The sequence below is a fragment of the Oncorhynchus keta genome, chromosome 4 (assembly GCF_023373465.1).
Source record: "Oncorhynchus keta strain PuntledgeMale-10-30-2019 chromosome 4, Oket_V2, whole genome shotgun sequence".
In the NCBI taxonomy this organism is placed as follows: Eukaryota; Metazoa; Chordata; class Actinopteri; order Salmoniformes; family Salmonidae; genus Oncorhynchus; species Oncorhynchus keta.
This window is the reverse complement of record NC_068424.1, coordinates 30302188-30316001: the sequence shown is the minus strand read 5'-3', so window position 1 is coordinate 30316001 and position 13814 is coordinate 30302188. Positions and strand designations below refer to the sequence as shown.

Sequence of the window (13814 nt, the reverse complement as noted above, 5' to 3'; positions counted from 1 at the left end):
TATGTGTTATTTCATAGTTTTGATGTCTTCACTATTATTCTACAATGTAGAAAGTAGTAAAAATAAAGAAAAACCCTTGAATGAGTAGATGTGTCCAAACTTTTGATTGGTACTGTATACACACACACACACACACACACACACACACACACACACACACACACACACACACACACACACACACACACACACACACACACACACACACACACACACACACACACATATACGGATTTTTTCAAATACAAATTTCCTTTATTTTAATACATAATATAATAAAACATATGCAATAAGGTGCTTGAAATAGAATAAACGTAGCAAAAACAAATGTAGACATTAATAAATACATTTCTATAGCTTCTAATATACAGTGCATTCGGAAAGTATTCAGACCCCTTGACTTTCTCCACATTTTGTTACATTACAGCCTTATTCTAACATGTATTACATAGTTTTCCCCCCTCATCATTCTACACACAATACCCCATAATGACAAAGCAAAAACCGTTTGTTCGACATTTTTGCAAAAGTATTTAAAAAAAAAAATGGAAATATTACATTTATATAGGTATTCAGACCCTTTACTCTAGTTCAAGCACCTTTGGCAGCAATTACAGCATTGAGTCTTCTTGGGTATAATGCAACAAGCTTGGCACACCTGTATTTGGGGATTGTTGATTGTTTTTATTTGACTTTGACTTGCATTGTTGGAGATTGGAGTTTAAGATTTTCACTGTACCCTGCAACCCTGTACATGTGACTGTTAAACTTCTACTCTAATCTAATAGTGTTTGGGTAACATCAGTGAGCCTGTTAGGGGGAAGTTACTTACCCACCACTCCCCGTCCTCCTCTCCCGTCACTATGATCACCTCTCCCTCCACAAATGTCAGCTCGTCATCATTGTCGGCTTGGCAGTCATAGATGGTCTTTACCCGCCGAGATTTGGTCTTCCCCTAAACACACATATGAACATTACCAGAAATGTCACCAGGGACAAGTAAATAGTATGTGGAATGGTCTGGTTGCCAAAAGTTTCTGTGTTTTGACCCACCTATTAACAATTCCACTACAACCCTATCTGTGGCTTCAACCCAAGAGGAACTGGCCCAACCAACCAGTGGGACCCATTTGCAGAACTACCCAGATATTACTCAATGATACCATTAAAGCTCTCTGATTTCTGCGGTGTCCTTAAGTGAACTTTACCGTATTCTTCCTGGGCAAGGGCACTGGTGTGTCTGGAGCACACGCCGGGCTCCCATTGGTGTCCTCGCTGCCCTGGGAAGATGGACTCTCAGTCTCTGCCTGCTGATTGGCCGCCGCTGACTCCGGGGGGTGGGGCTTCGGCGCAGGCTCTCCAGGGGGTGGTCTTGGACTGGGCAGATCTGCTACCCCCGGTTTCGGATGGCCGTCTTGGGAGAGCTGAGGTTTCGGGGGTAGGTCTTTGAGCAGGGGTTTAGGTGGTAGGTCCCCTAGCTGCGGTTTGGGGGGGAGGTCGGAGAGCTGGGGCTTGGGTGGCAGTTCTCCAGGTTTAGGGGGCAGCTCAGAGGGCTGGGGTTTGGGGGAGGTCCCCTAGTTGGGGCTTGTCGGGCAGAATGGCTTTTGTTAGGCATTCAGGTCCTGGAGGGGATTTCTGGAGCACCTCCGGAGGCAGACCGGGTTTGTCCATAGATGGGTGTATGGTGTCGATTTTACGCAGTGCCACTAAGAGAAGAACCAGGATGCAGGTACTATATTAAACACATGTTGACTCTAATGCTGGGCAGTATACTGAAAATAAGGTGATCTCACCTACAGTTATAGGCATTGCTAATCCAATACAACGTACCTTTCTGAGGTAGTTTGGGTAGAACCCTTGGACCAAGTGTAGACTTTGTGTTGCTAGAAGTAGTGCTGAAAACAGATGGTTATAGGAAGTTAATGAAAAATTATAAAAAGATCAGAACTCTATCATACGTAAACAATATTCTGGAAAATATTCTAAATGCCTGCATTCAAAATGGATGCCTATGTACCTTTGCTGCTGTGGAATGCCCTCAAACTTGTTGGATAACGGTGACATCTTGTTCGCAGGTGGAGGGATGGAGTCACTTCCTGAAATGTCGAGATGGTTTGTGAGATATGGATACATGCTACTCAGTGTATATAATATTCATCCCCATATTACCCCACAGCCCAAAATGGTCACCTAAATAGGCACATCTTTGATTTTGATTTAATTCTCCTGATTAAATTATTATAATTAATGATTATTATTATGTAGTCCATTTATACATATACTGTAACTGGTATACAAATATATTGCTGTACCCAAACATTATAGTAGAAAAGTCTAAGGGAAGGAGATGTCAGGCTGAGCTTTCCATTAGCTACTATTATGGACCCTCTGAGGTAGCTGTACGATGGGGATCAACACTGAACAAAAATATAAACGCAACATGCAACAATTTCAAAGATTTTACTGAGTTACAGTTCATATAAGAAAATCTGTCAATTGAGATAAATTCATTAGACCCTAATCTATGGATTTCGCATGACTGGGAATGCAGATACACTATATACACAAAGTATGTGGACACCCCTTCAAATGAGTGGATTCGGCTATTTCAGCCACAGCCGTTGCCGACAAGTGTACAAAATCGAGCACACAGACATGCAATCTCCATAGCCTAACATTGGCAGTAGATTGGCCTTACTGAAGAGCTCAGTGACTTTCAACGTGGCACCGTCATAGGAGGCCACCTTTCCAACAAGTCAGTTCGTGAAATTTCTGCCCTGCTAGAGCTGCCCTGGTCAAGTGTTGTTATTGTGAAGTGGAAACGTCTAGGAACAACAATGTCTCAGCCACAAAGTAGTAGGCCACACAAGCTCACAGGGACCGTTGAACGTTGCTCAGGAAGCAATGTCAGCACAAGAACTGTTCGTCTGTATCTTCATGAAATGGGTTTTCATGGCCGAGCAGCCGCACACAAGCCTAACATCACCATGCGCATTGCCAAGCGTCTGGTGGAGTGGTGTTAAGCTCGCCGTCATTGGACCCTGGAGCAGTGGACGGACGAATCTGGATTTGGCGGATGCCAGGAGAACACTACCTGCCCCAATGCATAGTACCAACTGTAAAGTTGGGAGGAGGAGGAATAATGGTCTGGGTCTGTTTTTCATGGTACCGGCTAGGCCCATTAGCTCCAGTGAAGGGAAATGTTAACGCTACAGCATACAAATAGCATTCTAGATGATTCTGTGCTTCCAACTTTGTGAAGGCCATTTCCTGTTTCAGTATGAAAATGCCTCCGTACGCAAAGCGAGGTCCATACAGAAATGGTTTGTCGAGATCGTTATGGAAGAACTTGACTGGCCTGCACAGAGCCCTGACCTCAACTCCATCGAACATCTTTGGGATGAGTTGGAACATCGACTGCGAACCAGGCCTAATCGCCCAACATCAGTGGCCGACCTCACAAATGCTCGTGGCTGAATGGAAGCAAGTCCCTGCAGCAATGTTCCAACATGTAGTGGAAAGCCTACCCAGAAGAGTGGAGGCTGTTTGGGCAGCAAAGGGGGGACCAACTCCATATAATTAATGTCCATGATTTTGGAATGAGATGTTCGACGAGCAGGTGTCCACATACTTTTGGTCATGTATTGTACCCTAAAAAAAAACTATGGATCAGAAAACTAGTCAGTATCTGGTGTGACCATCATTTGCCTCATGCAGAGCGACACATCTCCTTTGCATAGAGTTGATTAGGCTGTTGATTGTGGCCTGTGGAATGTTGTCCCAGTCTTCAATGGCTGTGTGAAGTTGCTGGATATTGGAGTGAACTGGAACACGCTGTCGTACAAGTCGATCCAGAGCATCCCAAACATGCTCTATGGGTGACATGTCTGGTGAGTATGCAGGCCATGGAAGAACTGGGACATTTTCAGGTTGCATGAATTGTATACAGATCCTTATGACATGGGGCCGTGCATTATCATGCTGAAACATGATGGAGGTGGATGAATGTCACGACAACGGGCCTCAGGATCTCGTCACGGTATCTCTGTGCATTCAAATTGCCATTTATAAAATGCAATTGTGTTGCCCGTAGCTTATGCCTGCCCATACCCCACTGGCACGATTGGGCACTCTGTTCAAAACGTTGACATCAGCAAACCACTCGTCGAGTTGAAACCTGCAGTCAGGTCAAGACCCTGGTAAAGACGAGCACGCAGATGAACTTCCCTGAGACGGTTTCTGACAGTTTGTGCAGAAATTCTATGGTTGTGCAAACTCACAGTTTCATCAGCTGTCCGGATGGCTTGTCTCAGACAATTCCGCAGTTGAAGGTCTTTGGCTGGCATGGTTACATTTGGTTTGCGGATGTGAGACCGGTTGGACTTACTGACAAATTCTCTAAAATGACATTGGAGGCGGCTTATGGTCGGGAAATTAACATTAAATTCTCTGGCAACAGCTCTGGTGGACATTCCTGCAGTCAGCATGCCGATTGCACGCTCCCTCAAAACTAGAGACAGCTGTGGCATTGTGTTCTATAGCACAAGGTTCACCTGTGTAATGAGCATGCTGTTTAATCAGCTTATTGATATGCCACACCTGTCAGGTGGATGAATTATCTTGGCAAAGGAGAAATACTCACTAAATAGGATTTAAATACATTTGTGCACAAAGTTTGAGAGAAATAAGCTTTTTGTACATATGGAATATTTCTGGGATCTTTTATTTCAGCTCATGAAACACGAGCACTTTACAAATTGCGTTTATATTTGTGTTCAGTGTAGCTTTATTCAGCTAATAATCTACATTTTCTTCTATACTAATGCTGTTGAGGCCATTATCTCACAATACAAAAAACATCACAGATGAGACAAAATGATGACAAAAATAACGATCTGACATCCAACACTAACACATACATTTACACAGGATTGCCATCACCTTCCAAAATGGCCAGGATGTGTCTGTGTCATTGCCATCACACCATAAAAGGACCAGGATGTGTCTGTATCATTGCCATCACACCATAAAAGGACCAGGATGTGTCAGTCATTCATGAACAGCACTGACACTCATGGTCATGGGGAAGACCTGATTGGAAACACACTCAATACTAGGCCAGAGATGGGTAACTCTGGTCCTGTAGGGCCTCAGTGTGGGTAAGCATTAAGATTGACTTTAGTTCAATCATGTGTTATTAGTGCTGGGCTGGAACAAAAGCCTGCGCACACTACAACTGTCCAGGAACAGAGACTTTAATGTTATTATGGATCATGTCCTTCGTTAATAAAGACGACCAAGCAGTATTTAGATGTGTCTGCTTGGGTCTTGCCCACCGAGGGAGGACTCACCCACGTAAATGCCCCCTCTACTGTGGGAAAGCGGGCTGGGTGGGTCAGACAGGGTGCGTTTGTGCCCGGGGGGAGGGGGCGGAGGCCTCTTCTTGGACAGGGTGGAGCTGCCTCCGGGGGTGAGGGTGGAGGGAGGAGCTGGAGGAGTGACAACATACAAACATGCAGTGAAGGGACAGGCGTCATTCATTCTGTCACCTGGGATACCAAGAGGAAGGGGAGGGGCTTGAGAGGAGAGGGTAGATGAGAGGAAGGTTTCTTGCCATCGGGACTGGGTTTAACACAATTGTTGGCCAACGTGGGGGAGATACGTTAACACAACATCAATATAGGTAAAACACAACATCCCGGTGAACAGAGTAATGCCCCCAGATAGGAATACAGAGAAGACGGACAAAGAACAATGTGTGTGTATTGTGTAGGTGTTGTTTTGTTTTTGTGTATTTTGGAGTGGGTGTACACGCTCCTGAGACTTCTGGACCGACAGTAAAGTTACCCCAAAGCAGCTAGTCCCATTCCCAGCTGCGTGTAAGCCTAGAAACAGACACTAGAAGATTGTGGCTAATAGAGAACTCAGCCAGTTAGAGAGGAGAGTCAGGTTGCATCCAAAAATGGCACCCTATATTGTATATAGTGCACTACTGTAGACCCCATAGGGCACTATATAGGGAATAGAGTGTCATTTGGGACACACGGCCTACATAAGGTACGATAGCACTTTGCAGCTCAGGGGTGGCGACATGTCACAAAACGTGATAAAACTGAGTGTAAGAAAAATTATAATTAACCACACTTTTATAGTGCCATTGTTCAAAGTTTAAGACGCCACCACCCATATTTGTCCTGGGAAGTAAAGCGCTACCAGTGCCACTGGGCAGCAGAAGTATACGGGCGGGCACAGCAGGACAAAATGTAAAAACAGGATATTCACTGATGTATGGTCGAGTGCCGGCCAGAGTGGCGTAGTGCGAGTGAGAGCCGAGGAATGCCAAGTGCGGCGCTGAAAGAGAAAGAAAGGAGAAAAAAAAGAGAGAGAGAGAGAGAGAGAGGGATGAAGAGAGAGAGATGAAGAGTGTGGGAGAGAACGTATGTGAGCTTCTCCCACACACTGGTTGCATTTGAAAATGACATCCTATTCCCTATGTAGTGCACTACTTTTGACCAGAGCCCTATGCAGTCCCAGATCAAAAGTAGTGCACTTATATAGGGAATAGGGCGCCATTTGAGACGCACACCTCTATAAACCCCCTGATGAAATCTTATTAGTGACAAGCAAAGAAAAAGAGGAGAAAAGACATCAAAGCGCCTGAGGGGAAAACAAGTCTGTCCGACGCCCACTGAAAAAGAGAACTGTCCATCTCTTGTGTGTAAAGAGAAACCGCCGTTTCTCTTCATTCCGCTCAACAGTGTATTGGCGTCAACAATGTAGCCCACTGTATTGTAACAAGGATAGGGAATAGCAACCTGGGGTGTGAGTGTTTGTGTTCTAAATCCTGTCTTCGGGAGGGATGTTATGGTTCATTATAATTGTGCTGACCGTGCCGCTCGCCCCTTGGAGTGTGTTTGTACTGTCAGATAGTGTTGCTGATCAGGAAATGTCGCTGGCTGAGTCCCAAATGGCACCTTTTCCCCTATATAGTGTACTACTTCTGACCAGGGCCCATAGCGAACTATTGCACTATGTAGGGAATTGGGTGCTATTTGGGACACAGCGCTGGATTTCCATAACCAAGTGTTAACATTATCAGCCTGGTGTATTATCTATCTTGCTTTATACAATGGGTGGGTCTAATCCTGAATGCTGATTGGTTAAAACCGCATTCCAGCCGGTATCTATTCCACAAGTTACCACAGGCTAAATCTATGACGTTAACATTTACATTTACATTTAAGTCATTTAGCAGACGCTCTTATCCAGAGCGACTTACAAATTGGGTTAAAATGCCTATTTACTCTGTTCCATCAGACTGCGCAATCCACTGTCTCTTCAGCCCAGCCAAGCAATTTACATTTGCAACATTGTTTCAATGTTCAAATTCAATCTCCAACTGTCCCATAATAATGAATGTCTCGGGAGTCGGGACGAGACAGACAGGCAGGCAGCGTTTCTCAGCCAGTCGAAATCATGGATATATACAAAGAAATGCAGCCAGTTTGCAGTCTTTCCAGCTTCAGTTTGAAGTGACTGTGTTAGCTGTGTTGTTGGCTAGCTCCTCTGAACAACAGTGTCCTGACGAGAGAGCACATTTTCTATGCCAGGCTAAATCACACCTCATTAGCTCATTGTTATGGATGTATCCAAATAAATGTCACTAGTAAACAGCTTAAACAAATGGAAATGCAGCTACTTTGCTGTTATTCTGGCTGTTATTCTGGCTGCACTTTGTGAGGTGACTGTAAGTCAGCTAGCTAGCAAAAAGGAATAAGAATGTTGCCAGCCAGCATGGCAATGGAACATTTAGAACAAACGACTGTGTCGCGTCTCTGGCAACCGAACCGATAGAGCGACCGACCAGCCAGCTTGGGTAGCAACCCTAGATTTGTGTCTAGGACCTAACAACACCCGTGCCAATATATCCTCCAAAAACCGGCTTCTCGGGCATTATCACTTTAGTGTTTCTCTCCACTCTCTCTTACACTACATCATGCCAGCAGCCCTTAAGCCATCCTTTTGCTGGAGGTGCCTTCCTTGTGTAAGCAGTCTTTATAACAGCCGCGACCCGCCTTCTGATCGACTTATTGATAAATTCCTCTCAAGGGTGTGTGTGTGTGTGTGTAAGGTTGAGAATGAGAGAGGAAAATACTATCAGTAAATTGGTTAACTAGCATTATGATTACAATGTTTTGTAACAGAGAAAAACAGTCAACGTTATTACTGGGTTCTTCCTGAGTTCCAGTGTTAGAGATAAAAGATCATGTAAATTCCTCCATACATGTAAATTCTGGCCAACCAGACAACACTGCTATGTATCCTATGTACATTCCACAACTGGCCACATAATCTTTAGGCCATTTACATTTCAGGTAGAATTTTCCCTTAGATAGAGATCTAGGATCAGCTTCCCCCTCCCCAATCCTCACCTTAACCATTAGTGGGCAAAATACAAAATGGACCAAGATCAGTGTCTAGAGGCAAATTCATCCTACACTGATAAAAGTCTGGGCCCTGGCCAATCACAACCAGGTCTCACCTTTGCCCTGGTTCCTGGGGGGTAGAGGGGGGGCGTCTGCCACGGGGGAAGAGGAAGTGAGGTCGGTGGAGGCGGAGTACATCTGGTTGGTGAAGGCGCTGTAAGACATGCGCTGCTGTTTGTCCCGGTGGCTGATGAAGCCCGGCAGAGACAGCTTGTCATGGGGAGACAGGCTGGACGAGTGGCAGAAACTCTGGGGCCGCGGGGAACGGTCCTTCTTTATGGGACTAGGCTACAGACAGAGAGGGAGAGAGAGACAAGTGTCAAATTGGAAGAGGGTGAACTTAGGAACTTTGACTTTCATGTAGGCCTAGATCATGCATTGATGTCAATGGGAGATGGGTGCAAATACACTACATGACCAAAAGTATGTGGACACCTGCTCATCGAACATCTCATTCCAAAATCATGGGCATTAATATGCAGTTGGTCCTCCCTTTGCTGCTATAACAGCCTACACTCTTCTGGGAAGGCTTTCCACTAGATGTTGGAACATTGCTGCGGGGACTTGCTTCAATTCAGACACAAGAGCATTAGTCAGGTCAGGCACTGATGTTGGGTGATTAGGCCTGGTTCGCAGTCGGTGTTCCAATTCATCCCAAAGATGTTTGATGCGGTTGAGATCAGAGCTCTCTGCAGGCCAGTCAAGTTCTTCCACACCGATCTTGACAAAGAATTTCTGTATGGACCTCGCTTTGTGCACGAGGGCATTGTCATGCTGAAACAGGAAAGGGCCTTCCCCAAACTGTTGCCACAAAGTTGGAAGCGCTGGATCGTCTAGAATGTCATTTTATCATGTAGTGTTAACATTTCCCTTATATGGAACTAAGGGGCCTAGACCAAACCAAGAAAAACAGCCCCAGACCATTATTCCTCCTCCACCAAACTTGACAGTTGACACTATGCATTGCGGAGTAAGCGTTCTCCTGGCATCCGCCAAACCCAGATTTGTCCGTCAGACTGCCAAATGGTGAATGGTGATTCATCACTCCAGAGAACGCGTTTCCACTGCTCAAGAGTCCACTCCAGCCGACACTTGGCACTGCGCATGGTGATCTGAGGCTTGTATGCGGCTGCTCTGCCATGGAAACCGATTTCATGAAACTCCCAACGAACAGTTGTTGTGCTGACGTTGCTTTTGGAGGCATTTTGGAACACGGTGGTGAGTGTTGCAAGCGAGGACAGACGATTTTTACACGCTACACGCTTCAGCACTTGACGGTCCTGTTCTGTGAGCTTGTGTGGCCTATCACTTCGTGGCTGAACCGTTGTTGCTTCTAGATGCTTCCACTTTACAATAACAGCACTTACAGTTGACCGGGGCAGCTCTAGTAGGGCAGAAATTTCACAAACTGACTTGTTGGAAAGGTGGCATCCTATGACGGTGCCACGTTGAAAGTCACTGAGCTCTTCAATAAGGCCATTCTACTGCCAATGTTAGTCTATGGTGATTGCAGAGCTGCGTGTTCGATTGTATACACCTGTCAGCAACGGGTGTGGCTGAAATAGCCGAATTCACAAATTGTCCACATACTTTTGTATATATATATATATATATATAGAGTATTTGCACATGGATTTCAAGTTGTGTGCTCTGTCCAGATGTGTGAACCTGCAGTCCCAGTCTGACCTTGTCATCGAGATCATCATCGCTCTCGTCCAGCTCCTCCAGCCTCAGGCTCCACTCATACTCCACGTGGACATGTGGGTAATACTTCCCCGCTGCCGCCTGCACCAGCTGGAACCAGGAAATACAGAGGACATACAAATGAACACACAGTGAACAGTGGTCCCGAGTGGCTCCGTTGGTAGTGCATGGCGCTTCCTACGCCCGGGCTGTGGGTTCGATTCCCACGGGGGACCAGTATGAACTCACTGCTGTGAGCGTCTGTTAAATGACCTAAATGTAATTATAGCCCGTATGTCAGTCAAAGGGAACTCTATCAATAACCAACAATGAATACCTCCAACATCCCCTTAAATTTGATGTTCAAAACATGACATAATATCACTGATGGTAAAAGCACCAACTTAAGTTTTCTGTGTGCAAATGGTAACCGTACATCAGCAACGGCCTCCTCTCTGAAGCCTGGGTAGGTCTTTGGCTGCGGCCCTCTAGTGTCCAAAGATGTGCCGGTCAACAAGTCCCTTCGATCTATACTATCTACCGTGCTGCTACATCATCAGATGAGGAGTGGATGCTACTTCGACAAAGAACACGATTGCGTCTCTAAGTACGGCTATCGATTCATGTCATCAACAGTCAAACATAATGGTGGCTCGTGTTCACAGTGGGATACTTACTGCCTCCTCACACTGACTGTTCTTCATACGCCTGGCAATATCCAGCGCCGTCTCACCATTCTGATTGGCTAAAAGAACAGGCATGATATTGGTTACGCTAGATGCATATATTCCGTCCACGTGTACAAAACCAGTGGAGGCTGCCGAGGGGAGGACGGCTCACGATAATGGCTGGAATGGCATCACACACATGGAAGCCATGTGCCATTACAGCCGTTACCACGAGCCTGTCCTCCCCCAACCTCCTGTGGTATAAAATACAATTCTGATTCGCCAAAAACAGAACAGGCATGTTAACATAACCAAGTCGGAATACATTTACATATGAGTGTGTGTATGTGTGTTACTCACTGATGTCAGTGGCTGGTTTGCCCCTCAGCAGTAGTTTGAGGCATTCGTGTTTCTCGTACATGCAGCAGTAGTGCAGGGCAGTGTTTCCCCACTCTGTCTGCTTGTCCAGGTTCCCACTGTGACACACACACACACACACACACGCGCGCACACACACACACACACACACACACACGCACACGGTCATGTCACGGGTCACACCCCGGACGCCATTTTGCACAGAGGTAAAGTTGTCACACTGCCGTTCACGCTTTGATCATACATACTGCTTTAAGAGACAAACTGACCTTTAAAATACCTATTTGTCACTACGGCTGACAAAATATAAACAGAGTGCAAAACATTAGAAACGCCTGCTCTTTCCATGACAGACTGACCAGGTCATTAAGCCTTCCGACAATCGAATCGAGACATGGATTGTGTACATGCGCCATTCAGAGGGTGAACGGGCAAGACACACGATTTAAGTGCCTTTGAACGGGCTATGGTGGTAGGTGCCAGGTGCACTGGTTTAAGTGTGTTGAGAACTGCAGCGCTGCTGGGTTCTTCACGCTCAACTGTTTCACGAGTGTATCAAGGCTGGTCCAGCACCCAAAGGACATCCAGCCAACTTGACACAACTGTGGGGAGCATTGGAGTCAACATGGGCCAGCATCCCTATGGAACACTTTCGATACCTTGTAGAGTCCATGCCCCGTCGAAGTGAGGCTGATCTGAGTGCAAAAGGGGGTGCAACTCAATATTAGGAAGGTGTCCTTCACAGTCACACTAGCACGTTGATAGGTAAGTGTTTGGTCCCCGTTTCATCTCCTCCTATCTCTGAATCTAAAACAATTAGGACAATTACCAAGTGTAAGCATGAAATCGTGAAGGTGGACCGATTCATTAATGAGGAGCCATTACCCGGTAACAGTCTGCCCGAAGGGGCAGCGAGGCAGGGGGAGCAAACAATTGAAAAGACTGATGAATAAATGAAGGCGGAGAACAAGTGTCTGCCTGACCCAGTTCTGTTCGCCTTGTGGGAATCTAAGCTGTGCTGAGCTCTACTCTGCTCATCTTCCTCTTGCAGCGGTGCAGAGATAGGAAGGGAACACTACTGCTTTCCATGAAGCTATTCCATTGAAATTCTCACATTTAACACCTCAATTTACATGACCAAACGGTGGAAATACAACTTATTTTTAATATTCTGTTATGTTTCTTAGTATTTGGGCACAACAGCCCAATGCTATGGTGGCCTGTATGGCATAAAATGCTTATCTTCACTTTATTGACGGGGCCTTATTTGGTCATTTTACCTGTTTTGTACGAGGAAGTCCACAAGGTGTAGTGAAGTCTGGTCGGCGGTGCGCACAGAGTAGTGGAGCGCAGTCTCTCCGGCCTCCTGAAGGGGGCGATCACATACAGCAAAGACATGAGAGACTTTCGACATGGGGAGAACAGCAGGCAGCATCCATTCTACACTCTCTCTCGCTCAGCATTTAAAGAGGTTGCAGTCAACAAAATGGCTCCTAAAAATAGCTTGTCTCCCCCTCAAGGGAAGACTGCGAGTGTGATGCGAACATTTCTATGACAGAGAGAGGTTTGGACGTACCGATGTCGGTGGAAGACACTGAAACGATAAGCCAGCTTCAGTCTATAGCCCTTCCTGCCCAATATGAACAAAGGTCACCGCCACCAGCACCTCATTGGCTGTGATTGAACTCACACTTGCCGTGATAATCAACCATCAAGTCGTTGAGATCTTCCTTGGTGGGTCTATCCTTCAAACAGCACACATGTCGTTGCGTCTCCTTGTGTCTCCTCTAATTGAAAATGACTGGTAGCTACGTCGCTGATTATCTCTATGAGTCCCCAGTAAGGGAGACTTATTTGGGAAGAGTGAGGACACAGTGACACACGCAATACCAATGACTATGAGTCAACCAGAGAAGCAGGGTATCTGTTCAGGAAGAGGGAGAGGCTACTTTATCATGTATTCCTGTCACACCCTCACTGTCTGCGGCTCTGGGTACTGATATCTGCTGTCTGCTGGGGATCGTATTAGAATTCACTACTTTTGACCAGAGCCCTGGGATGCAGCGTCTCAGAGCAGATCCACTGACAGCCAGGGTTGTATTAGATATCAGTGAGTCAGCCTGGGCTAGAAGCTCTGCCTGCTTTCAAACAGCGTCAGTGACTCATCCCTGGCCACTATTCCCTATGGACTACTTCTGAGAGCACACCGCAGTGCTACGTGGTTCAATGTTTAGTGGGCGGCAGTAGTGATCGCTTAACTGAGTCACTTTTCTCGTTTGGGCATTGTTGTCTTGTCCAACATTGCCCAGTAGTAAAAACTCTTGTTTTTCTCAGTGGACTGCTCATTACTTTGCCCATGTAGAGAACAGCCACCTTACAGACTCAGTACAATTTAGTATTTCCCTATTAAACAGTACACTTCTGCTCATATTGTAAAACCAACCCCCCCACACACACACACCAGATCAGGGCCCATATTCATCAAAGCGTCAGAGTATAGGTGCTGATTTAGGATTAGTTTTAACTTTTGGATCATAATGAATAAGATTACATGGACGGGGGCCTGATCCTAGATCAGCAATCCTATGAGACGCTTTAA

At 45.9% G+C, this 13814-nt stretch overlaps 1 protein-coding gene across 1 annotated transcript in view; it reads right to left on the bottom strand.

Annotated features, from left to right (window-relative positions):
• The window catches only part of LOC118373309 (arf-GAP with SH3 domain, ANK repeat and PH domain-containing protein 1), a 70131-nt gene that overhangs the window by 2973 nt on the left and 53344 nt on the right, over positions 1-13814 (bottom strand). Inside the window, 11 exon segments of the mRNA XM_052505466.1 lie at positions 833-955; positions 1209-1566; positions 1568-1706; positions 1831-1895; positions 2018-2096; positions 5352-5489; positions 8543-8774; positions 10173-10280; positions 10847-10914; positions 11198-11313; positions 12496-12581. Coding sequence (XP_052361426.1) covers positions 833-955; positions 1209-1566; positions 1568-1706; positions 1831-1895; positions 2018-2096; positions 5352-5489; positions 8543-8774; positions 10173-10280; positions 10847-10914; positions 11198-11313; positions 12496-12581 — 1512 coding nt within the window.